General features: G+C 37.9%; 1 protein-coding gene across 2 annotated transcripts in view; it reads left to right on the plus strand.

Moving 5' to 3' along the window:
• Positions 1–4,074: 4,074 nt before the first annotated feature.
• Positions 4,075–25,872, plus strand: part of LOC145995231 (caspase-1-like) — a 31,283-nt gene continuing 9,485 nt past the window's right edge. Inside the window, exons 1-3 of one of the 2 annotated variants that reach the window (XM_083131797.1) lie at positions 4,075–4,138; positions 18,970–19,017; positions 25,120–25,292. In XM_083131797.1, coding sequence (XP_082987923.1) covers positions 19,000–19,017; positions 25,120–25,292 — 191 coding nt within the window. In that variant the 5' untranslated portion in view covers positions 4,075–4,138; positions 18,970–18,999. Of the gene's footprint in view, positions 4,139–18,848; positions 19,018–25,119; positions 25,293–25,872 lie in introns of those variants that run through there. The other variant, XM_083131796.1, reaches the window with a different exon arrangement.

Here is a 25,872-nt window from a genome sequence, read left to right on the forward strand (position 1 = left end):
CTTCGCCGATGCCATCTTTGTCTTGAAGTCAATGGCGGACATTTTCAACAACCTCTCTGAGTATACCGGTGTTTGTGAGTCCCTATCAGCACAGCATAGTGTCCTTTAGTGAAAGGTGCAAGTGAAGATGGTGAAGATCGCTGTACTTCATACCATCGATCTGTATGTGAGGAGGTTGTGCGCTTCTCAGTGGAATCCCTTCAAGATGTGCTGTGCCTGGAAATGATACTTGCCATTGTGTGCGTTTTCTCGCCATTCTCCGTCTTCATTCCTTCGAGGATTACCCACTTTCTTTGGGGAGCTCTCTTGTAGTATGTACAGACTGACGACATGTGACCATTGTTTAACTTTTGTTTTTCGTACTGCAAAGTAGTGTGTCAACATTAAGAGATTGAAAACATTTTTTTATGGTTTTCCCGTATTTTTTCCATTTGGGATGGTGTCCCAGCAGTAGTGGGACATGCGACAAATTGGTTCCTTTTCTTCTTCGTACCGCAATGTGAACCGTGTACAACAGGAGATTTGCAGTAATTTTCCTATTTCCCGGGTGTGGGAAGGTGTCCTAGCAGTAGTGGGACATGTGGACATACGTCGTCATTTTTTACTGCCTACATTCCGATCTCAAAATTATATACAAAATAGTAGTAAATTTCCTATATTTTCCATCAGGGGATTCCCCACTTTCTTTGAGAGTCCCCTTGCGCAATTTACACTGGGCCTCAATTGCTGGCCCATTGTATTCGTCATGTATGACTTTCTTTGTATTATTTTCATTCGACATTGATATCTTTCTTCCTTCTTGAGTTATTGTGCTTTAAAGATGGTGTGAGGCGATTTTCGCACGCCTGTCACTCGCAAACGATGCCGATTTCGACATTTTTTCACATGACATTTTTTCCTTGTTTTTACTTGTCCAATCACCTCTCAAGCGTTGTAACAGGTATTTTGCAACACCCTGTATATACCTAGGTGTATATATAGGGCGGCGCAGAAAGAACGAGTCAGTTTATTTATTCAATTCTGTGATAAAATTAACGTGTTCAAACGTACTCCTCCTTCCACCTCAATGCCTTTGAAATGAACAGTTTTTAGTCCAAAAGTGGAAAAACAATCACTTGAAGGGGATATAGTGTTTATAATTCGAGATTTTCACCGCATCGGGAAATTTCGAAAATTTCGCGTCCCAGAAATTTCATTGCGTGACACAATGGGCCAGAATTCTGAAAATGGGGACAAAAATCTGAATTGATGAATAGAGATACGTACTTTACGCTGTCAGTATTTCAAATAACTGAATACATAAGAAACATAAAATGATTGAAAATCTGTAATTATTCGTATGATGAAAGTGCACAATAATGAAGTAACGTCTTGTGTACAAAGAATGCCCTGTGCTCATGTACTGAGAAAAACTGTAGTTTGCAACATCACATAAAATCAGTTAAATTCTGTGCTTGTTGACATAAACACACTACCAAATGAAGCTGCTGTGTGTCCAGTCCGTAGGCCGTCTGACTGCCAAGTGGGGACTCGGGATCGATTCTCGGGGTGGATGATCTACGGTCGGAATTTTTAAAATAAAGTGGCTCTGGGATTTATATAGCATGTAATAAATGGGCAAGTGGAGGCATTCCGAGGCGGGCCAGCTTGGTGCTGATCGCATTACCTCTACAAATGACCGAGATCGTGAATATGTGGAGCCTCAGAGATAAATTTTATTAAAGTGCACTGTGTTCACATACTGACAGATAAACCTGAACCTTCCCTGTCACTGTTAGTAGTGGATAGATTTTCCATTGGCTAGACAGATTGTTGGGATTCATATGACACTCCGTGATGTCGAGCAAGCGAGTGACGTCTTCTCATAGCATACATGATTTCTTATCAGGCAAAGGTCGATGACTTGGTATTAATGGATCAGACGAGATAAGCAGATGATGCAGATCATCTTCGCTGATAGAAATCTCTCGTGGGAAAGTCGCTCTCTTAATGTTCTTGCTTTTTGAGCCTCCTCAGAGAGATGCCAGGTGCTGTTGCGGCATCTGAATCATACACTAAGATCTGTGTAGGCCATAATACCAGAAACATTCTGCTACAAGAAATTTCGCAGATTCCAACGCATATTCACAAAAACTGTAGACGTTAGTGACTTGACGATAGTGTTTACAAAATAGCTACACCTCGTTGATGCCTGTGATTTCGACTGACTTTTTTTTAGGATCCTGAAAGAATTGGTGTGTTGTCTTGCCATCATTGGAGGTGCCACTACCATCTTGTTTAGGCTTGTGAACAACAATATGGAGCGCTTGAATTTTACCTGGACGTTTGGTTTTCGGGCTCTTGTTTTTGTTTTGTTTTCTTCACAAGCCTGTCCACCTTGAATTCGAGTCGATACATGTGAAGGAAGAACTCAACAATCAAAGCTATGCACGTAGGATTGACAGTCAGAACTGACTATTTACTGCTCTTTGAGGGATCTTGTCAAAATTTGTTTTCATTTCTGTCCGCCAAGCGGCACAAATGTAACACCCCTGAGCAGATGATGTACCGCTCACTTTGTTGCAAACTAATGTGTAAGAAACTGTCAAATCTTCACAAATGTCAGCTGAAAGGCGTGTAGGACTTAGATGCTGTATCTAGTCCCCACTATGTTCCAATTCTGCTCAGTTTACGTTAAATACTGCAATTTAATGCAGTTGTCTTTCAATGCAGGCTTATTTGACAGTTTCAAGCCGCATGCAACTGACATTCTTTTTGTATTTCGTAACTGCGCATTGACACGAGTCGGCAGCCAGTTTTTTCTTGGTTGCATTTATAAGACCCATTGAATCATTCGGCATAAACATCTTCTCCCCCCCCCCTCCTACAATTTTTTAAAGTCAAAGGGAAGAAATATACATCATTGCAACTCAGCTGAAAACGGAAGCGTATGAACATGCTTTCATAACAATGCCCACAGTTCAGTAAATCAACTCATATTCCACCCACAGAAAGTGCATACCTTCATGATATGTAGAATATCTGCAACAAAAGCCCACACAGATAACGTTCTGATAATCCAAAACAAGTCTCAATGGGTAAAACTTTGTGCGAGACGTCAGTGACATGGCGTTTCGCAAATATATGGGTTTGCCCAAATTAAATCCTCAACACGTGGATGGACCTATTTGCGTTTTGAGGCAGCCCCATCATTGTTCTACAAGGAACTAATGGTTTAATTTAAAGGCTCTGCTTTAAAGTAGGAATTTCTATTTTTGTCCCCATTTTCAGAAATCTGGGCCACTTTGCATGGTCTTGAAATGGAGATTTTGTTTTCAGTCTCTAACATCGGAATTATTAATATTTCCTTCCCAATCCTGCCCCGACCAAAATTTTTCCGCCCCGCACACCCCTAGTCAACATGATTCTAATGTTTCTTGTGTAAACGTTCTCTCGTTATTTTGTTGGACATGGCAGTTAATTTCTGTTACTGACTGCCTATAAATCGCGGAAAACAATGCTATTTGTAATAAAATATCCCTTTATAATTTCACCATTCCAATTACATGAAGTTTTGCAGATATCTCAGGGGGGAAAGTGCCCCCCTGCGGGTGACCTGGACAGTAATAATAGTAAATTTTATTAACGCACCAAGAAAAAATAAGAACAGGTAAATAAATACAACTTTATGAATGGAATAGAATATATCGGTATGGCGCTTGGGCTTTCGTGAAACAACAAATTGAAATTCCTCGCATCAAAAATATGTTACGAAAGTTTCAAGTTAATGTTCCGTGCACGTCTGTTTCTTTGTAAATCTACCTTCATCACTTTTATCTAATCACTGTTCATTCCGGTCGTCGCGACTATCCAAACTGGTAGAAAAAGAAATGTAAAAATACAAGAACAACGCTTGGAGTCTGGACATTTACTTTACGTACCCGCCATCTGTTGGTTAATCGAAGAATTACGTATGTAACTGCCACGAGATTGAAGTCTGCACAGTAGCGACACCATTCGAGATGATTGAGAAGTTCTCTAGCTCTCATTCCGTCCATTAGATTTGTGCTCCGCTAGATACCGGCACATGAAGAATAGTGTTGCTCAGAAGACAGCGTTTTTCCTTCTTTTTTCAGTAAATTTGTGCATTCCAAGTCAAGTAAGTAGTTTTGTTTCACAACGAGAATCACGAAAACAATTAATTTCTGCTCAGTGCTAACTGTCAAATTTAGTTTTTGAATGTGGGGTTCTACGTGTTTGTCACGTGCGGGAAAAATCATGATTTTGGAACACGGAAGTATATTACATCAAACTAGTCATTAATGAGCAATTTTACATGCAAAGAAATGGAACTCCAGAATTTAGCTGTTAGCTGGGGCTGTTCATTGCCAAACTTTTCCGGTGGGGGCGCCACCTCTGTTGTGTCCCTAAAGAATTTTGGTTGGTCACTTGGTTGTCCTAAGGCCTAAGCTTTACATAGGAGCGCGATGAGATGGTTATTCAAACGTTATTTTCAACGAAGGTAAGAATTTCTTGTGTAAATCGATAATAAAAATGGGTTTAGTAAAGCTTTAAGATTATGTAGTAAGTCATACATTTCCGAAAATTGCATTCTCCTGAACCTAATAATTAATCTATTAAAGCGCAACGACAGGTTAGCTCAAACGGGCAAAATATAGTATGTTTATGCACAAAGAACACTAAACTTGACGTCATTTGGGTTGAGTAGGAATCGGAGAAACTCCAAAAATTATAAAGAAGGAAATGTATTAAGTGCGTAATAATAATAATAAACCATGGCTCTACTACAGCTGTAGAAGGGCCTTGGCATATATCCCAACTGCCAGTCTACCTCCCACACAATCCTACCTAATGGTGTGGAGATCTTCAACCGGTAATGGGGTGACGTGGTGTCAGCACGTCGAACCCTCAGCCGTTATAGGAGATTTCCCAAACCGGGTTACACTACTCACTCGTAGCTCCCCAAATTCCTCACGCTGGTGGGTTGTCACCGATCCTATGCACAGGCCGAGAACCCAGACACTGAACCCAGGCGGACTCGAACTCATGCCATCCCGCAGACGGAGCCCAAAGCTCAGCGCCTTAGACCGCACGGTCACGGAGGAGGACATTAAGTGTGTAAGCGTATGATATTTATTATTATACACTATGACACTATGCCATATCCTAACCGACAACTAGGCTTACCATACGTCCGGAACAGTCCTGGTTTTTTAGTGTTGTCCGGGATTGCAAAATGTCCGGGGTTGAGAATCTGAACATGAAAATAGCTACCAATATTGAATATTCTTATAATATTGAATTTTATGATGTTATTTAAACAAACAAGCCATTTCTGAAAAAAGTTATATCTAGTAAAAAGTACAACTGAGTGAACCAACAGATAATGCTACCTAGAACAGAGAGGTTTCGTAAACATCAGAAAATGTATTATTCAATTAAACACTTGCAAATTAATTGATTGATTTTAGAAAATAATGTTAATATTCTTTCTTGTACAATTTATAGTTTAATGTTCCAATAAAATGTTAAGGCTTTCAAGTAATTTCAATTTATTTTTGTAAAAAAAATATCTGAAATTCAGCACTAACGAGTTGATCGCGAATATGTCCTGGGTTGGACCCAAAAAAATATTTTAAGCCTACCGATAACTTAATATTAACGTATGTTTTCATTGTATTAGGCAGAAATTTTCCCCTCGTAATTTCATCCTTTTTTTTTATTAACAACAATTTTAAAATTATAATTCCTGTAAATAAGAAAGCCCTAGAGCTTGCGAGACATCAAAAAGAAGATATTTTTTTTAGTAATAACTATTCTTCTCGATAAATGTATATATATATATATAAATATAATAGAGAGGACCATATTTACTAGTCATGCGGAAAAGTATGATATCACGTAAATATTATTTATATACGTCATTAATATTAATTTATTACGTGATATAATATTTATTAAAATATTATATCACGTAATCTTATTAATAAAAACATTAAAAAACAAAAGTACAGTCGCGCGGAATTATTATGTATTATTCTTTACCAGATTCACAACAATAGAGCACTTAAAATTGCAAGTGACGTAAACAAGTGCTGTTGCAAATTTTAAGGCTTTTTTGAGTTCCGATATCTCTTCTGTTGTTGACGATCGTCTTTGCAAAAATCTTACGTTTACAGCACTGATTATTCAACTATCATGTTCAGGCAGTTGCGGCGATTAGGGGGGCGAGGGGGTATAGTTGCCCCCCTACTTTTCGCCACTTTTGCCCCCGCACTATGATAAATCCTATCTATAAAGGGAAATATACTTACTAACACATCCTCTTCTTTTTTGCGGATTGAATGCTTAGAACCATGAATGTGAGCTGTGATTGAATTTCTGACGAGAGGGGGTTGCTCACCTAAATGCATCCATGTTCGGATGCTGAAGACTTATGGGAATGTTACAGGGAACATTAGCAAATGGCCCCCCTAATCATGGACGTCCGCAGATTTTTTCCACGGAGGGACAAAAAAGGTATTTTTCCATGGGCATATTACACCGATAACAGTGTTGCCCCTGATAGACGCATTATAAGAGGAAGAAGAAGAATTTGTATTCTATAGCATGTTATTGATTGGTTGTTATAGTAACCGTGTGTAAGATGTACGTGAATGGCTTCCATGTATTAAAGTTATATTGTTTAATTTGAACCTACGTATTTTGTATGTCTTGTGCATGTATAAATAAGAAAACACACAACAAACAACAAGGCTTACATCTATGGCGCAGTCGTACAGGATATTCTTGGTGATTCTTCGTAAGGAGAAGTATGGATGAAGACGTCGCGAAGAGTACACGACGATCATCATTCCAGCATAGGTTTATGCAAGGAGAAATTGTGTCGGCTTGATCAATTTCTACGGTAAGAACCAAGATTACACGGTTTGTGTATTGATTACAATAATTGTACAAGAACAAAGTTTAAATCAGTGTGATACGGATTGTGTTTAAGATATTGTGATATTTAGTTGACCACAATTATGAATATGTTCGGTTTGAATTTATTCTCTGAGTTCCGGCCAGATTCGGAAGAAATAGAAGATTATTTAACGAGGTTTGAACAGTCTTGCTTGGCTCATTCTGTTAATGAAGCCAGGAAGGTACCCATACTGATTGCAGTTATAGGGTCTGAAGCTTTCAAAGTGTTGAAGACTATACTTGCACCTGAACCAGTCGAACGGCAAACGTATTCGATCCTCAAGGACAACCTGCTTAAACATTATGGCCAGAAAATAAACAAATATGTGGAACGTTTCAAGTTCAGGCAATGCACGCAGGAAAGTGGTGAGAATGCAACACGATTTATGGTACGTGTTAAGGAACAAGCACTAAAATGTAGTTTTGGCCATTACTTACAGGAAGCCATTGTAGAGCAAATAATTGTAGGCGTTCGGTCTGACGCCATTAGAAAGAAATTACTATCTGAACCTACATTGACTCCAGCAAAATGTCAAGATATTGTGCTTGAAATGGAATTAATTGAACGGGAAACACAAATGTTCATACATCGTGAAAAAGATTATAGTCCTAATCTAGTTGCATTTTCTGGGACACAGAAATTGAAACCATGTTTCCAGTCCTCGCAAGCACACAGAAAGAACTTCGTTAATCCTCAGAATAGAAGTTATAAAAGCACCGAAGAATGTGATAGATGCTCCAGAAGGCATGATCTTGGACATTGTCCAGCAAAATATTCTATATGTTCATTTTGCAAAAAGAAAGGTCATTGGCATGTAAAATGCAAGTTTAGGAAAACTAACCATAAACTTACGAGTAAGACAATTACCTCGGATCAAACTTCTAAGTCGAATATTAAATCTTTAGACGCTATTGTTGAACAAAACATACATAACGAATTTCATGGTTTGTCTTTATTGCACGTCGAAGTTAGTGATTCTCATCCGCCAGAAGATAATACTTGCACTATTTCATCAAGCACAGACAATTCACAAGTGGAAGATGCAACACTCACTCGTTCAAAAGCAAGGAGCGTTAGTTTCAAGCCAAAGACAAAAGTTGTAGATGGCACTAATGTTCTTATGTCAGCGGAACCGTGCGTAGTTAATCTGTGTATTGATAAACGAATTGTACAATGTGAACTAGACACTGGATCTACGGTTACTCTGTTCAATAGCAAGTCTTTCAAAAAAATGTTTCCTCATCGGCGAACACAATTCACTACAATGAAGTTACGAGGTGTGAATAATAATACGTTGAAGTTGAAAGGTCAAGCTTTCATTGATTTATCATTGAATGATGTATTGTATAAATTACCGGTGATATTGTGTGAAGAAGATCTCCGTTATCCGTTGATTGGACGTTCATGGCTCGACAGTATTCATCCAGGTTGGAGGAACTTGTTAGCACAATGTAACACAATGTTCACAAATACGGGGTCCGGACGAAATTACAACGCAGATATGAATACAAAAATACCGGAAAGTGAAGGTTTGAGGCCACAGCTGGAGAAGAAACTTGACCAGAAAGGAAAGGAGAAGAAAGAAGAGCATCTGAGGCAGTTGGCTCAGAAGGCGAGAGAAGAGAGAGCTGGAATTCGAACACAGGCAATGAGAGATAAGGATGTTGAATCAAGGGAAAGTGACCAACTGCGATACAAGAGACATAAATATATGACTGAACGGGAAAGGCGAGTGGATCGCCCACCATTTCTTGAATCACGGCGGGGCCGAGTAGAGAGGAAGAGACTTGACAAAACTTATCTAGCATATCTTCCGAATGATCCAGTCTGGGTGCAGACCCCGAAGGTAAATTCTCCGAAGCATGTACCAGGAATGGTATTGTCTAGAGTTGGCAACAGCCTAATATATAAAGTGCAGTTGTTCGACGGATCGACACGAACGGTACACGTCAGGTGGCTACGAAAACGTGAGTGTGAACCAAACCCCTCATCAACAGATCTACCTGATCCAAACCATGAATCGATACCAGAAGGACAGCCGGAGGATGCAGAGGGAAGAGATAACCAAAACCAACCATATACAGACGCTGGGCACACACCAATCAGAAGATCGAATAGACTTAGGAGACCTCCTGATAGATACGGTGAGACCAGCACTTAAAACAAAAAAAGAGACTCCAGGAGGAGATGATAGACGCATTATAAGAGGAAGAAGAAGAATTTGTATTCTATAGCATGTTATTGATTGGTTGTTATAGTAACCGTGTGTAAGATGTACGTGAATGGCTTCCATGTATTAAAGTTATATTGTTTAATTTGAACCTACGTATTTTGTATGTCTTGTGCATGTATAAATAAGAAAACACACAACAAACAACAAGGCTTACAGCCCCCTCAAAACTCCACTTGAATTTGAAATTATCGCATTAATGTAAATTATTATACGTGTGAAATATATACTTTTACATATATACATACATGCATATATATACTTTTTACATATTTATATACATACATTCGAATTCTAAGGGGGAGGTGTGGCCATTCTTGACCCCCTTCCAGACGTCCATGTCCCTACATTTTTATACTTTCACCTAGAAATTTAGAGTAGAGGAATCTTATCGCCGTTATTAAACCATTTTACACTCTTAAAGAAAATTAAGCATTTTCAAGCCGATTAAAGTTCAAAGCAAATACGAGTGACTGGGGTGCAGTGGTGCAACTACAGGGGGCAAAGGAACCCTCCCCAACCTTGGACGGAAATCAATTCTAGGGGAGCAAGGGGGGCACAAATTGAGGTAATAGAAAGCAAGACTAGCATAATCTAAGAGTAGCCGGACAAAAGGATACTCAAGAAGAAATTAGTTTTCACTTCTTTCTTGCATTATTTCTTCCAGACGGCCAAGACCATCTGCAGGGGAGGCACAGAGGGGCAATTGCCCCCTCGATATCAAATTTTATACAAATAAAAATATATTTCGTAAAATTTTCTTGCTCGCTTTGCTCGCAATTTCTGTTTTTCTCATAGCCTTGTTAAGTTCAGAGCCATAGCTAGTTGGCGGCGGAAGTTGCCCCTTGGGGCCGAATGATCTAAATGAAAAATATTGTAATCGAGAATGCCAGGTTGCAAAAATTTGGATCTAAAAATTATCTTGCTCGCTTCGCTCGCATTCTTTCTTTTCTCTAATGCATTGTAAATTACCAGAGAGAGATGTTATTTTTGTCTTAAATACATCAACACAATTGTTTGCAGGAAAAGGAGCGCGGCACATTTCAGAGACAATTTATTTATTTGTTATAGTCTCTATGTTGCTGCATTATACACATACATACACCCATCAATGCAATGAAACTAGAACAGTGAGATAAAAAAGAGGTTTTTCTTTCCCGACTGAACTTTCATCAATGCTTTTGCCTCCCCTAATCAGAGGTTCTGCGCACGGCTATGTCAAGGAGAAGAGACGCAGATAGGCATCGATTCCATATACATCCATCACGATAATGCACGACCACACACGTCATAATGTGTCACGAGAGCCGAATGTGGAGGCGGAAGGGGGGATTTCTATGCAAGTTCGTATGATTATTGTGTAAGTTATCGGTCACCGTGTCCAGTGGCGTACCCTGCGATGAGATTTTAGTGGACATGTGTGCTCTGTATATAAACGTCCTCCGCTGTACTTACCATATCTATGCCGACGATTTTCAGTTATATTTCTCTTCCCCCTCCCCCCCACAGGAAATACTGCATGCAATAGAAATTGTGAACAATTACCTTAAACAAATAAGTACTTGGTCAGCACATCATGGGGGCCTCCCCGATGGTGCAGTGATAGCGTCGTCGCCTTGTAATCAACCCGGGTTCGATACCCGGTGGAGGCACAAGTGGTTCGGATCCCACTTTAAACCGTAGGTACAGTCCTGATTAGCCTTACTGTGCGTAAGGTGGACTTAAAACACCAACTCAGCACACCATGGCTTACATTACATCTAAACCCGACTAAAACCCAGTGTATTCTTGTACTAGGTTCCCCTAGAATTTTGAGCAAAATATATAAATCTAGCCTCCCTAGACTCAACGTAAATGATATTCATCGGTCCTTCTCCACTACTGTGAAGAATCTGGGTGTGATACTCAACCACCATCTCACCTGGTCAGTACACGTTAACTCAGTACCTAGAAGAGCTTTCGGTGCATTGCATTCACTCTATCGCCTCAAAACCTTCCTCCCTGAACGCATAAAAATTAATAATTATAATAATAATGTATAAATTAAAATAATTATATTTAATTAAATTAATACTAATTACAACACATAAATTAATAGTATATTATTATTACACGATTAGGTAAAAAAGACTGTAGCTATAAAACTAGAGATATAACAGCACATATTCATTACGTAGCTTACCTTTAGTTAAGATCGGAATAACTTACATAAAAACAAGTGCTCTGGCAATTAAATTAATGTCAAATATATGAATAATTGAATATTTGTCGAATAACACAAATGATGTCACATGTAGTTGGAGAAAAGTAAGTTTCAGATTAAAAAAAGTTCCGAGGAAATCAATAACCATCGATTATGCAACAAATGCTAATATTTTCATTACTTAATTTTAGTACTTGGTAGTCTTTCGGGGGGGTCCGACCCCCTGGACACCTGGACCCCTCCCAAATACGTCCTTCCTGTCCCTCAAAGCCGTATGATCCCAATATAATCCTTGTCTTCCAATAAGTTAAGGAGGAAATTATACAACAAATGCTAAACGGGTATATTTTCATTATTTAATTTTCGTACTTAATAGGTCTTTCGGGGGGGGTCCAGATTCCCTAACTATGTCCTTCCTGTCCCTCAAAGCCGTATGATCCTAATAAAATCCTTGTCTTCCAATAAGTTCAGAGTGAATTATACAACAACGGCTAAACGAATATATTTTCCATTATTTAATTTTAGTACTTGATAAATCTTTTGGGAGCGGGTCCGGACCCCCCCCACCAAAAAAAATACGTCCTTGGGTCCAGTCTCTTGCCTTTCCCATTGTTGACTATTGCGACATTGCAGTTTTGGATGTCAATCACGAGCAAGCTAAACGACTGCAGAGAATCCAAAATGCCTGCATTCGTTTCAAAGCATTTGACACGGTACTTTACAAAGGTCGAGTGGCTTAAATCAAACGACAAACGTAATTTTCATAAGTTAATTTTACTGTACAAAATCCTCCAAATAAAAGACCCACAATCTTTCTGACTTTCACAGCCGCAACACCAGATCGCGCGAAAGGTCTCCACCCCACAAATCCAACTTTTATGCAAATTCTTTTACTGTTACCTCAGCAGGCCTTTGGAACAAGTTGCCACCTGAAATGCATGTCTCTTCCTCAATTCTGACGTTCAAAAAATTGTTAAAATTACTCATGTTATATAATGAAAATTAAATGTTTGACTTCCCAAATGAAGTAGTGGGTGCAGAGAATGATAGAAGAACGTAAGGCACCCAAATTGATTTAACGTAATAGTTAAGATGAATTATAGTCAAAGCATACCGTTTTAGACTGTGTTGAAGTAGGCCTAAGTGTAATGTTATGTATTTGCTTGTACGTCCGTATGTGTACATGTGTGCGTGTATGTGTAAGGGCAAGAATATGTAAGTGTGAGTGTGTGTGTCCGTACCTATAGGTTTCTGACGTTCACAAGTCAATCATTTGCACGATTACATTTCGTTCATAAATATTTGAAACTATAACGCGAAGGTGAAGATACAACTTCTATGGGTCTATTCTATTAGTGAAATAACTGAGCAATATGCAGTTCACTATTACCTATATTTCCATTTTCTTCACACACATTACCCCATAATGACTATTGATTCTCGTTGCTATAGCAACGTTAGAATTCCAAATATCTTGTTTATACAGCGTATACAGCAATAAATAACATAAAACAATTAATGTTGTACAAAGTAATTATAATACATTTTTTTGAACCGTTAATATAAAGTGATTTGTATAATATGACATTAATAATTTCAATAAACATATAATTATATTGTGCGGATTCACAGGACCGTCACAACATTCCCCTCCTCCGGGAAAATGAAAACTACGAAACTTCGAGGAGGAGTTTTCATTTATAAATCAGTCAGATGTGTACCAACATAACTAAAACAAAGTTACAAATGGACAATAATATCTGACATTCGACAACAACGTGCACATAAACAGATTTGTGCCTAACAGGTAATAACAAATCAGAACATAATACAACATTCAATTGTACAATATGATAAACAGAATGGTTTCCTTTTTCCAGTATCTACTCTCATAAAGTTGATTCCTCTTTCCTTCCGAACAGTTAAACACTCGAAGATTTGAAAAGTTCACCTTGTCATAATATTGCTGGTTCATTGTGTAAAGAATTGCATTATTGTCCATAATTTCCTTGACAAGGAATGGCGCAATATACAAGTTGAATAGAATAAAGTGCATTGAAAAGCCATTATCAATTGCACTATCTTCTAAGTGAGAAGTTATATTCTTATCTGCTCGTTGAGCTTTTAACAAAATAGAGGAAGTATCATCTTGTGAATCTTCCAAGATTACTTGATTGATATAAAATATATCATCAAGTGCACAATACGTAGTACAAGGCGGAAATCTGCTCAATGTATCAGCAAATATTATTCGAAACTCCTGGGGCATGATATACCGTGAAATCAAAACACTGCAGTTTGAGAGATTGTTCTACAAACTGTAATAACTTAGGTTGATCCACTGCAATCAATTTGGCAGTCGGAATAATAAATTTTATGCTGCACTATAACTCATAACTGATCAAATTACATTGACTTGCACTGTCAATGGCACATTGTATGCTAATACCGCAAACTGTTCCTGTGATCAGAGGTTGATCAGTAATAGGAGTATGTATGCCAGTATCATTTAAAGTCCAAGTAGGTTCTTCTTCGTACCATATCACTACGATATGATTTAAACTGATCCTGCTTTACATTAGTGCAAGCATTAGTGCAAGTCCACGTTCATCCGCGACGTTCGGTTAATGTTTCTTGAGGGACAGAAGAAATGAACTGTTTACAAGAAGTTTCTCTTGGATCGAAAAATGGAGCATTTTCATTCAATTGAGTATTTGACACTGTAGTTGCATTACAACTGTTTCCCGTTGACAACTGAGACTATGAATATCCACAATTGGCACATACACTGCATGATTGGAATGAGTGGAAATTATTGTTAGAGAACTGAGAGTTAGGACGCAGTGTAAATTGCTGTTGTTCTTGCTCGTTTCTGGCATTGAAACGGTTGCCCATAAATCTACCATTCTTGTTGAAGTACCGACTGTGGACTTCTATTTTGCTGGAGATTTTGAGTTCCTGCACCATTACGTCTGTAACGATTATATGGTATGTTAGTTACGTTAGGTTTCCCGAAATTTTTATTTCTATAAAAAATCTTCGTCTTCTGGCTGGAGTTTGATTGTTGGCTTTCAGCACCAGATGAAACATCTGTACGTGAGATCTTGATTCTTTTATTTTCATCGCTAGAAGAAACAAAATGAACACTATCATTAGGTCTTACGTTACGTCTTGAACCTTGATTTCCATTAGGTTCATCATCGTTCACAAACTATGAACTTTTAGCAACACTTTGAACTCTCAGTTTTGCCCTTGCACTATTATTGTCGGTAAAACTTTTAGAATTATTCCCATCATGTCGGAAATTTTTTTCACGTACATTATCATGAACATTAAAACTCTTGTTCGATCTTGAATTCACTAAATCCAACCTCTTTAGTAACGCAATTACATCATCCATTTTAACTAATCTATCAGCTAATATTGTTTGTGCAATAGATGTGGGCAACTGATTGATTAAAATGTCAATAACTTCTGCATCATTCGGATGATCAACTAAATTATAATATGCTGAATGCGTACGATTGGCAAAAACTTCCATACTACTCGTCGATTTAGGATCATATTTACGACTTCTAAGTTCAGATAATTGAGCCTGAGTTAACGAATAAGACGTGTAGTGATTCAGAAATTCGTCAACAAACTGTTTGTACGATGTAAAAGAATCGACATGAGTATTATAACAACCTTCTGCAGGTCCTTGGAAACAATTAGTAATACATTCAAGCCTTTGCATGTCAGGAACTTGAAGTAAGTCTACGTAGGACGATAAAGTTTTAATAAACTTACGTGGGCTTGATTTTTCAGGATCCCCAGAATATTTAGGAAGAACAGTAAGTTCATTCAATCTTACCAACCGTCGAGGTTCTTGAGTAAACGAACGTACACAATTGTCAGGATAATCACATCGATGATTCTGCGGGTTTGATGACTTTTGGTTTACTTGCCTTTTTCTTTCCTGCCCAGACTCATCAGAATATAAAGAACGGGTTGATTGACATAACTTGTTAGCTCTCATGCGATTATTTCTAGAACGTTTGTGTCTTTGTGAAGCAATGCGATTGTGTTCGTCATCAGAAACATTACACGCTGAAGAATCAGATGATTTAGGAGAGGTTAGGTTCCGTGCAGGAATACCAGGTTGACAGTTACCATTCACGTGAGAACTGTAAACTTGTACAGGATTACTTGATTCAACATTAGTCGAAATATTAGATGTTAACTTAGTAATCCTTTCCTCACATGCTTCCACGCGCTTCGTTATTTCGTCCTTGCTCACAACGACTTCAAGTCTTTGAACTTGCCGAGACAACCCTGAAACATTGTTCTGGCATTCTGTAATCTGATCATTCAATCCAGCAAGTTTATCAGAATTCTCTGTACAAGTAGTGTTGACTTCCTCGATTTTCTCTGTTAGTCCTTGCACTTCTCTTTCCATTTCCTGATGTAATGAACGTGTTGCTAATTTGCAGGACTCGGCAACTTCAGCTAATTCCTTCCGTAACGATGTACTCAATTCGTGGAAGTCAAGGTTGAGTAGTTGCTGTGAATTTTGAATTTCTTGTTGAGATTCCCTGATTTTTGTAAACTCAAGCTGTTGAGACTCTTGAGTTTGCCTCATAGAATCTTGAGTTTCCCTCATTTTTGTAAACTCAAGCTGTTCAGACTCTTGAGTTTGCCTCAGAGAATCTTGAGTTTCCCTCATTTTTGTAAACTCAAGCTTTTGAGTTTCCCTAATTTTTGTAAATTCCACCTGTTGTGACTCGCTGATTTTCCTTAACTCTGCAAGTAGATCAAACATTTGAAAAGGAACATTACTTTGCCCCATTGACGTCTCTGCCAACACAGAAGGACGAATGTCAATTTCTTGAGCATTTTCTTGACTTCTTTTCCATTGCACGAAAGCTTATGAACGGATCATAAGATGGATCACAATCTTTACAGAAATAATTTTCATTTAACTGGTATAACTCCCAATGCTTATCGGACAAACCCAAACATTGTAAATGATACCAATGGCCACAATTTTCCCAAGCTACCAACCTTTCCTTATCGGGATCTTTGCAGCACTTCACCATATTCATGGCACCATTCTTATTTTGTGATTCATCAGGATCATCACCACAATTGATAGATCTAGCTGTAAGACTTGTTTTGGATCTCAGATTATAAGGATTACTTGATGCGTACATAATAGAAATTTATGTACAAACTAGATTCACGAAAACAATGTGGTAAGTTAACACTTACGCAAAACACATCACTCAAGATCGTGCTGATAACGTTCCACAATACTGGACCACCAATTATACTATGACGTTCACAAGTCAATCATTTGCACAATTACATTTCGTTCATAAATATTTGAAACTAAAACGCGAAGGTGAAGATACAACTTCTATGGGTCTATTCTATTAGTGAAATAACTGAGCAATATGCAGTTCACTATTACCTATATTTCCATTTTTTTCACACACATTACCCCATAATGACTATTGATTCTCGTTGCTATAGCAACGTTAGAATTCCAAATATCTCGTACAGCGTATACAGCAATGAATAACATAAAACAATTAATGTTGTACAAAGTAATTATTATACATTTTTTTTGAACCGTTAATATAAAGTGATTTGTATAATATGAAATTAATAATTTCAATAAACATATAGGCTAATTATATTGTGCGGATTCACAGGACCGTCACAGGTTAGATTTACATTCTTATATGTATTTTTTCTTTGTATTTTTTATTCGTCTGTAATTTTTATATATTTTTTCTTTCTTTTTCAATATTTCAATATTCCACATTCAAAAATGTTTGTAAACATGGTCAAGTGGAAGAAAAGGCTCCACAGCCTTAACTTCTCCATGTAAAAGAAGACGAAATAAATAAATAACAGCTAATAACGAAAATGGATTAGATATGGACCGGAATAGATTCCCAATAGATTCCGCTTAGACCATCGTTTCTCAACCTATGGGGTGCGACTCTCTGCTGGGTCTAGAGGGGGTGTTTAGTGGGTCGCGAAGTCGGGTTCGAAAATTTATTTACTGTCTTAAAAACCTAAGAGTGAAACTAAGAGAACCACAGTGCGATATCAGCTGTGATCCTGACATTAAAACTAGTTTTCGACATCTTGAACAAGTGAGTATCCTGATATTTCGGATGAGGCAATTAAGTTGCTCATTGTGTTGTACATCTCATATTTGTGTGAAAATGGATTTTCCTCTCTGATTCAAGCGAAAAGCAAATACAGAAATATAATTGGGTGCGCACTCAGATTTAAGACTCAAGTTAACCACCATTGAACCCAACATACCCCAGCTTATGTGGAAAGGCAGCCCCAACCGTCACATTAGTTCGGTGAGTTAAAAAAAATTGTTTTCAATTTTAGTTAGATGTTAAACTAGAGTAAATTAGTTTGTTTTTTTAATTGCATATTTACTTTTCTGGAATGAAGTATGTGCAATTTGTTGCAAGCGTAAAAGAGGGCTTCTTAAAGTACTCCATATAAGCAAAAATATGTTTATAAACTGGGTGCACACCCCTACAAGTAATTCTGCCGGTGCCCATGCTCATGGGTCCCATGAAGTGTAATATCCTTGAAGGTGGGTCCCGGACTGAAAAAGGTTGAGAACCACTGGCTTAGACGCAATAGTTGGTTTCCCAAGACAAATTCAGATCCAATCCCGATTAGCCTTACTGCATAAAGAGGAAGTGAAACAACAAGCAAGATGGATAACGCTGTCACCTTGTCATCAAAGGGGTCTCTGTTTCGATTCCAGCTGAAAAGTCAGTTATGTAACAAATCTTGTTCAATTTCGTCACATCAGGCAACATTGCAAGATATAGTGGCAGATGAACCACCTTACATTGTGGAAAGGCGGACCGAAACTGAGTCTTTGGCATGTTGCTTCAATTATTGAAGTTTTGCAAACAACGAAGTAAATTACACGGGGGTAAACCATTATCCCGCAATATTTATGCATAGCACTCTACAGGGCCTCCCCGATGGCGTGGTGGTAACGTCGTCGCTTTGTAATCAAGAGGTTCCGGGCTCGAGGTCTTTTTTTTTTGTTTGTTTGTTTTTACATTCCACTTTTATGCACAGATAAGTTAATTGGGACTGGACCTAGAGTTTAAAGTCAGATACGAACCACGGTGTGTGTCTAACTCCAGTCCCGACAAACCTATCTGTGCTTATGTATAAAGTGGATTTGAAAGCAAATTTTGTCGTCCACTTTGTGTGTTCAATTCCCCATAACCTCTGTGTTGGAGCTGAAGAAAACCTGGCGGTCAGAGTTTTATTATTATTATTATTATTATTACTATACTTTTATATAAAACCATGGCCAGTCTTTAACTTCAGTCGTTCAGGGTCCACACGTTCCTTCAGTATTGTTATGACTTTTCTACCCTTGCAATATTTTGAATTTTTTCAGTATCTTATCTTCGACTACCGCGTGATGAGGAAATATGCTGTTTGTGTGTATAAGTGCACAGATATAAATTTGCTGTAGTCACTTGAAGCAGGCGCATTACAAAAAGGGCGGACATTTACGTAATTCAGGCTTGCAGAGTCTTGGAACACTTGGAAATTATGGAGGGCCATGTCCAGGTAAGTGGTAGCAGTGTTTTGAAAAGTTAGGTTTTAAAAGTAAGTGAGTTGCAGTTTACTTACTCATAAATAGGGTGACCAGACATACTCTTTTTAAGAGTATTATACTCTTTTAGAGGTTCATATACTCTATACTCTTTCAACTTTGCAAAAATCCCCAAATATACTCTTTTCCTTGCTATTTAATTTCATTCATTATTATACGCGTAAAAATGCCTTAAAATCCACAGAACGGAAAACGTCAAGATATCAACAAACTGAAGTATTTAATCCTTGACTCAAGAATTTCCTATGAACAATTTCAAGTGTCATTTTCATATTCCATCAACAAGCAAAACATATTTCAAATTCATTGGAATTTAATGATAATGATTAGGGCTGAGCCGATACCACTTTGAACCGATACCTATGCCGATACTCTTACCGATTCCCACCGATGCCGATACTTGAAAATTGCAATAATTAAAATTGTTCAAAATATTGATCAATATTGGTGTGTAAATATTCTCCTCCAATTATATGCATCAACATACCAAGAAATTTGCTTGAGAATATTCAAGAATTGCATAAGAATATTAAAATAGATATTATGTAGTCACAAAATATAGTTTTTTGTTCAAAATTAGTGTAAAATAAAAAGGAAGTTTTTTTTGCATAATTTCCAGGATAATTAGACTGTCAAGAAGTCGCGAGGGATTTTTGCGGACCCAGTGAAAGAGCAAAATGCATGCGCACTTTCAACCTATAGACTATACTCTTTTTGGTCAACAAATATCTGGTCACCCTACTCATAAAGTAACTAAGCTGCAGCTACCGTAAGGTACAGGTGGTATCATCATCACTGCTGAAGTAGGGTGAATTCTCAATGCATTTGCCTGAGTAAATAGCTTTTGGTCGCCGACATGTAAACGCTGCTGACGTCAACTGATTGATGGAAACGTATTGCTACGTGCGATATTGCTTGATCTTTGTACGCGGCCATGACAAAGGATATGCCGCTCTCAAGTAAAGCAAGGTGAAGGAGGATAAAATTTGCCTTTGAACTAGGGTGCTCCAAAAAACCATGCATCTTTCAGAGAGGGTTCGCCAATATAAGTAGAATAAACCAAATCAATTAAACAATTAAATGGTAATGTCAGTTTGAATTTGGATTCAGAAGCTATATTATTATTAATATTTAGCGGATTGATCCGAAAATACCTTGTCTTTTATGGGTTTTTTTTCTGTTTTCACAAAATCATAGAACAACTGTTTCTAAAGTAGTTACTATTTAGCAACCCTTTATGTGAAACTTCTTCGTTTCACAGATTAAAACTATATTGTGTATACATTTTCTCACATTTATCACGAGAGATAAACTTTCATAAATGATTTATGGATGTTTATCTGTAACAATTGTTTTTAAAGAAAATATACGGCATTTTAATAATAGTTATTGAAAACGTACTTTCAATGTGTAATATGGAAATAATCAATTAAAAATAACGTAAACACTCAACACACAATTTCCTCTTCAGAACTGAAACCGTCGCTACCTTCGAAATCCAAAATTAAATCCTCATCAAGAATTTACACAATGTTATCTGCATCTAAATTGTTCAATGTAATTCGCAAGAACATAAAAAAGGTTCAAGATACTTGGACACGACACACGTCAGCAGTGACGAAAGCAATAAACGCGCGTCACCTAGTGGTTGGAATTTGAAAGAAGTGGTTACAATGTCCACTTCTGTTCACAAAAAGTGGCACACTCGTTTGAGTTGGTCCAGCTTCGTGGCCGGAGGTACAGCCGAAGTAAGTGTTCGGAAAGCAGCAGTGTTGCTTACTATCATTCAATTTAACCATATGCAGGGAATTTTGTGTCTCTCAGACTAAAAGAAAAGGGCTAACGAAAAGATTGCAGCGTAAATATTAATTAACTGGAATTTCCACGTCTACAATGAAGGTAATGTTAAATTTGAAATATTCCTGAAATTTATTTGAAAAAGATACGCGTTTTTGACGTTCGTGACGAAATAGTTATCACAATTCGTTAGAATGCGAGGGCCCCGGGTTCGAATTTGGCCTGATCATGGGTATTCTTTCTCAGTCTCTCTTCATCGTCGCGAGTAACCGAAAATGGAAGAAAAGCAACACTAAATAACGAAAAGGAAAAAAAACGCAATAAAAATAAGCGAGACAGAAATAGTGCTGTTGCAATTCCTGAAACTGATGCAAAAAAATCTCGCGGAAATAGTGTTATCCAAGTCCAGGAGAAGGCTTGAAGAATAAATAAACTCCTTTCCCATACACTTTGGCAAACAGAATCGCAAAGGTGGCACTGAATATGCGATGGGAAAAATAATAGAAATACTAAAGGAAGAAGAGTTTATGTCATAGCCAGAGGGGCACATGAGAGGAGGTACCCCCCCACCCCCGACTATAGAAAAAGTCAATGGTTGTCCTCTCATTTAAATTTAACAGTACATGGATTTTTTGTAAAATAAAAATTGTGGGGCTTTACTTCTTTTACACGTGCACGTTGGTTTCGTAATGGAGCACAAAAATAGAATTGTGACTCTCGTAAAATTCTTACCAAATGAATGAATGCCTCCGTAGATTCCAGAATAATGACTCTTCATTTTGAAATACATGTAAATAGTTTAAAATAATATATTTTGTGCTGTTGGTTAATGTGATTCGTCGTCACATAGCAGAATTCGCTATATTGACGGAAGTAGAGAACGGTAATCGTCCTCCTCCGTAGTCGAGCGGGTTAAGGCGCTCACTCGTCTTGAGATCGTTCGCTGCGGGACGGCGTAGGTTCGAATCCGGCTCTGGTCGGAACTTATTCGGCCTACGTATAGGGCCGGTGGCAACCCACCATCGTGAGGAAATTAGGAAGCTCCAAGTGAGTGAGCGTAACCCGGTCAAGAAGATGATCACCCGTCACCCCAATACTGGTCTAAGATCTCCACGCGATAATAGGTGACGGAGGAACAGTGTGGGAGGGAGACCAGCAGTCGGTAGGTAGGCCCTTCAAGGTGCTATAGAGCTGTGGGTTATTTTTAGAGAACGGTAATCATTTAGGGTTGGAAACACTAACCATCCACAAAAGCACGACTTCCCAACGTCTTCATTAATTTTCATGCACAAGCTTCACTTGTATTTTGTCAGCATATGAACCCTATCTGATGAAGCGTATTGCTTTCAAATTAATGTAATTAGCGAGAAGCGACGTCAAAAGTTTCCAACTGGACAGGAAAAGATGCAAGCTTATGGATAAATTACTCTAATAGCTTAGTTTATTTACCATGGCTTGTGGCCACGTCGGTTAATGGCCAGCTTTGTGCTCTGAAATCCTAGGTTCGAATCCCCGTGTCCCAAAAATATTTTTTTTTACCAAATGGGTGCTACATAATGTATTTTATTTTCGTTACACCAGTAAAACCACTGAAATTAAATGAGTAAGTTGTGAGGAACATCAACAGATGTATTTTAAGATGTTCCGTCATTCACGTGTCACTCTCCTAGTTTTGTGACCCACTCGATGAATGCTCGCACCTTAGAATAATTTTCAGATGGGAAAGAAACAAAAGCCTGGTCCAAATTGTAAAGTCAAGACGTGCGCAGATTGTAGATGTTATTATCAGAAACAAACAGAATTAATCATTAACTACAATTATTTACCTAAACATCACTCATATGACACTTTGAATAGAGCTGTAAAATATGTATTTTCGATGATTAGCTGTTTGAGTTATTTCATAGTGCAAGAGTAAGGGTTTGGATCAACCCTCTCTTCTAAATCTCTAATTTTGTAAACGTCAAGGAATATCATTTGATCCGGTTGCAGGAGTTTAAGAATTAAAAAAACAACTTTTAACTAAAATATCGACCAAAATTGCTTTCTAGTAGTGTTTGTATAAAAAGAAAGCACTATATTCGGCGACTATATAATTCATAAACATGATGGAAAGTTTGCCTGTCTCTTTTTTATGTAGGAATGTGGATTATTTGATTTTTATGTTGTTGGAAAATGATTAATTTAATTTATTTTTGTTTGGACAATTAATAGTTCTCCAGCTTAATCGTGAGCTAAATTAGAATTGATAAATTTCGTGACATAAGAAAAAGACTTTCGTATGTTGTGTTGTAAATGGTTACGCGTGTAATAGATTGGCTCTGTGTTCGATAGCAGATGGCAGGCACATAGTGGCTCAGATCTCACTTGCAACTGTAAGTCCCGTCCCGAGTATAATTGAAGTGTGAGTGTGACGTATTCACAGACTTTTGACACGTTTTGAAAAACAACACTTTTCCACGTGCCCCTGTGAAAATCAAGAGATATTTGAAATAAATGTATAATTTTTTCTTCTCTATGTAACCTCTAAAAGCGCAGAAATATAGGTTTCCCGTTAGCACCATATGTTTTTGCATCTAAATGTTTGCTGTTGAATTGAACGTTGGCGGTTTTCGAAATTACATCGATGGCCAAAACAAATAGAATTATCAAAATCTACTTTCGAATCTTGTTACACTTCACTGTTTACCACGTAAATAAAGAGAAGAAAAAAAATCTGCTCTTGACAGGTTCGAACCCGCGACCCTTGCAGTTTGTTAATTTATACCAAAGCAAAATTAATTGTTTCTGCTTCTCGGTTGCAGAGAAGAAACAGCTGGATTGACATATTCACGTGACTACGTCACTGGTGCTAATCTTACTCGAACACGGCGAATACTTGACCTTGGCAGTCTAAAGAAGCTCCCGCGAAAGCCAAGAGACAAGAGGAAGCTTTTATGCAGATAGTTCGTAACAAGGAAACAAACATTCATGGAATGGAACGTCGAATTTACTTAAAACCAATTCATACCATAAGTTACCCCAGACGTAACCTGCGTAGTATAATGTGAATGGAAACGACATATTTGTCCCTTTCACCTCCCTATACTGCAATGGTTGTATTGCTATTAATATTAGATTGCAGTCCGGATTCAGCTCTTTTCCTCAAATTGCACCTCGAAAGCAGAAGTATGCAGAAGTATAATAAGTATACTATAAGAATAATAATTCAAACAGCTAATTATCCAAAAAGTGTCATATGAGTGATGTTTAGGTAAATAATTGTAGTTAATGATTAATTCTGTTTGTTTCTGATGATAACATATATCTACAATCTGCGCATGTCCTGACTTTACAATTTGGACCACGCTTTTTTTCTTTCCTATCTGAAAAATACTCTTAAGATGCGAGCATTCATCGAGTGGGTCACAAAACGAGGAGAGTGACACGTGAATGACGGAACATCTTAAAATACATTTGTTGATGTTCTTCACAACTTACTCATTTAATTTCAGTGGTTTTCTTCTTGAGAATATTAACGGTGTGTTTTATCACACAACAATTTTCAATTTTAGCACTTGTTGTAAATATCGAGGCTTAGCAGCAACTAAGAAATCTCAATTTCAAGTAGTCTCGAGTAACAGTCATATTCTCCGAACGAGTAATAGCTTCAATACATATTTTGTTATTGGCACGCAAACAATAACAAAGTTTCAGGCTGCAATTGGTGTGACGAGAATAAATTACATTATGTAGACGTGGAAATTCCAGTTAATTAATATTTCGTTATTCGGAGAGACACAAAATTCCCTGCATATGATTAAATTGATTGATAGTAAGCAACACTGCTGCTTTCCGAACACTTACTTCGGCTGTACTTCCGGCCACGAAGCTGGACCAACTCAAACGAGTGTGCCACTTTTTGTGAACAGAAGTGTACAAGAGATGTGGTGCAAATACAGCTCATCTTTCATTCACAATATCAAGTTAACACCGTCACCCGTGTTGTTGGACAGTAGATGTATACGACGGGTTGCTCGTTCGGTAATATTAGTATTAAGTTAACTTATATTTGAAAACCTGTTCAGCACGTGGCCATGGCTTGATAAATGCATGTGTATTTGTTAAGTTTGATGATCTATGATAAGAAAAGCATTGTTATTCCATACATCTACGTAGTGTCGTAGTTGTGAATTTTTTTAGCTCTATCCTCAGCGATACTTCAGAAACTCAATGTTTCAACAAGCCTACATAAGTTCTAAGATTAATTTAATTAATAGGCAAAAGATGCAGATAAGGAGAAGCGGAATGAAGAAATCGATGCCGAGAAAAGCAGTTCAGTGTCCGATACAGATTTCGGAATGAAACGGTCGAAGAGTACGGCGTCACTGGAAGATGATGGAGAGCCACCAAAGAAGGTACTCAAAACGGACCCTGAGTACCCCATAGTTGAGTAAGTATGCTTAAATTCTCTCATTCAAAGTAATGGATATTTCTGGAGCAACACACAACAGAATGTAAAAGAGATTGTGAACCAATCAGGGATGCTGAATATAGGATAAGTTACCTCGTTAAATTTGGACCATCTACTATCATCTGTTTGAGCCAATTGCAATATCTGATACGATTTACCTTGTCAGGTTGCTATAATTCATGCACTACAGTCACATGATGTGGCCACACGTGCAACTGGTGGAGCACACGTCGATACGTTCTGTCGGAGGCACCAACTTGTTGGGTCAATCGTCGTGTCGACTTTCGTGGACTTCTAGTTATCATTTCCTGTATTCTGCCTGTCAACTCGGGTGTCCGCACAGGGGCAGGTCTGTTTTTGGGCACATTCGCAACCGAGCTTGTTGCTCTCCATTTCTTCAGCAGATTTTGAATTGTCAACTTGGTGGGAATCTGACGATTGGGATACCTGTCAGCGAACGTTTCCTTTCTCTCCTTTATTGAACGCGTCTGCACATAAATTCCACTACGGCAATCCTTTCTTCAATTGAACGGCATGTTGAACAGTACTGCACGCAAAC

The sequence above is a fragment of the Lepisma saccharinum genome, chromosome 11 (genome assembly GCF_977018435.1).
Source record: "Lepisma saccharinum chromosome 11, izLepSacc3.1, whole genome shotgun sequence".
Lineage (NCBI taxonomy): Eukaryota > Metazoa > Arthropoda > Insecta > Zygentoma > Lepismatidae > Lepisma > Lepisma saccharinum.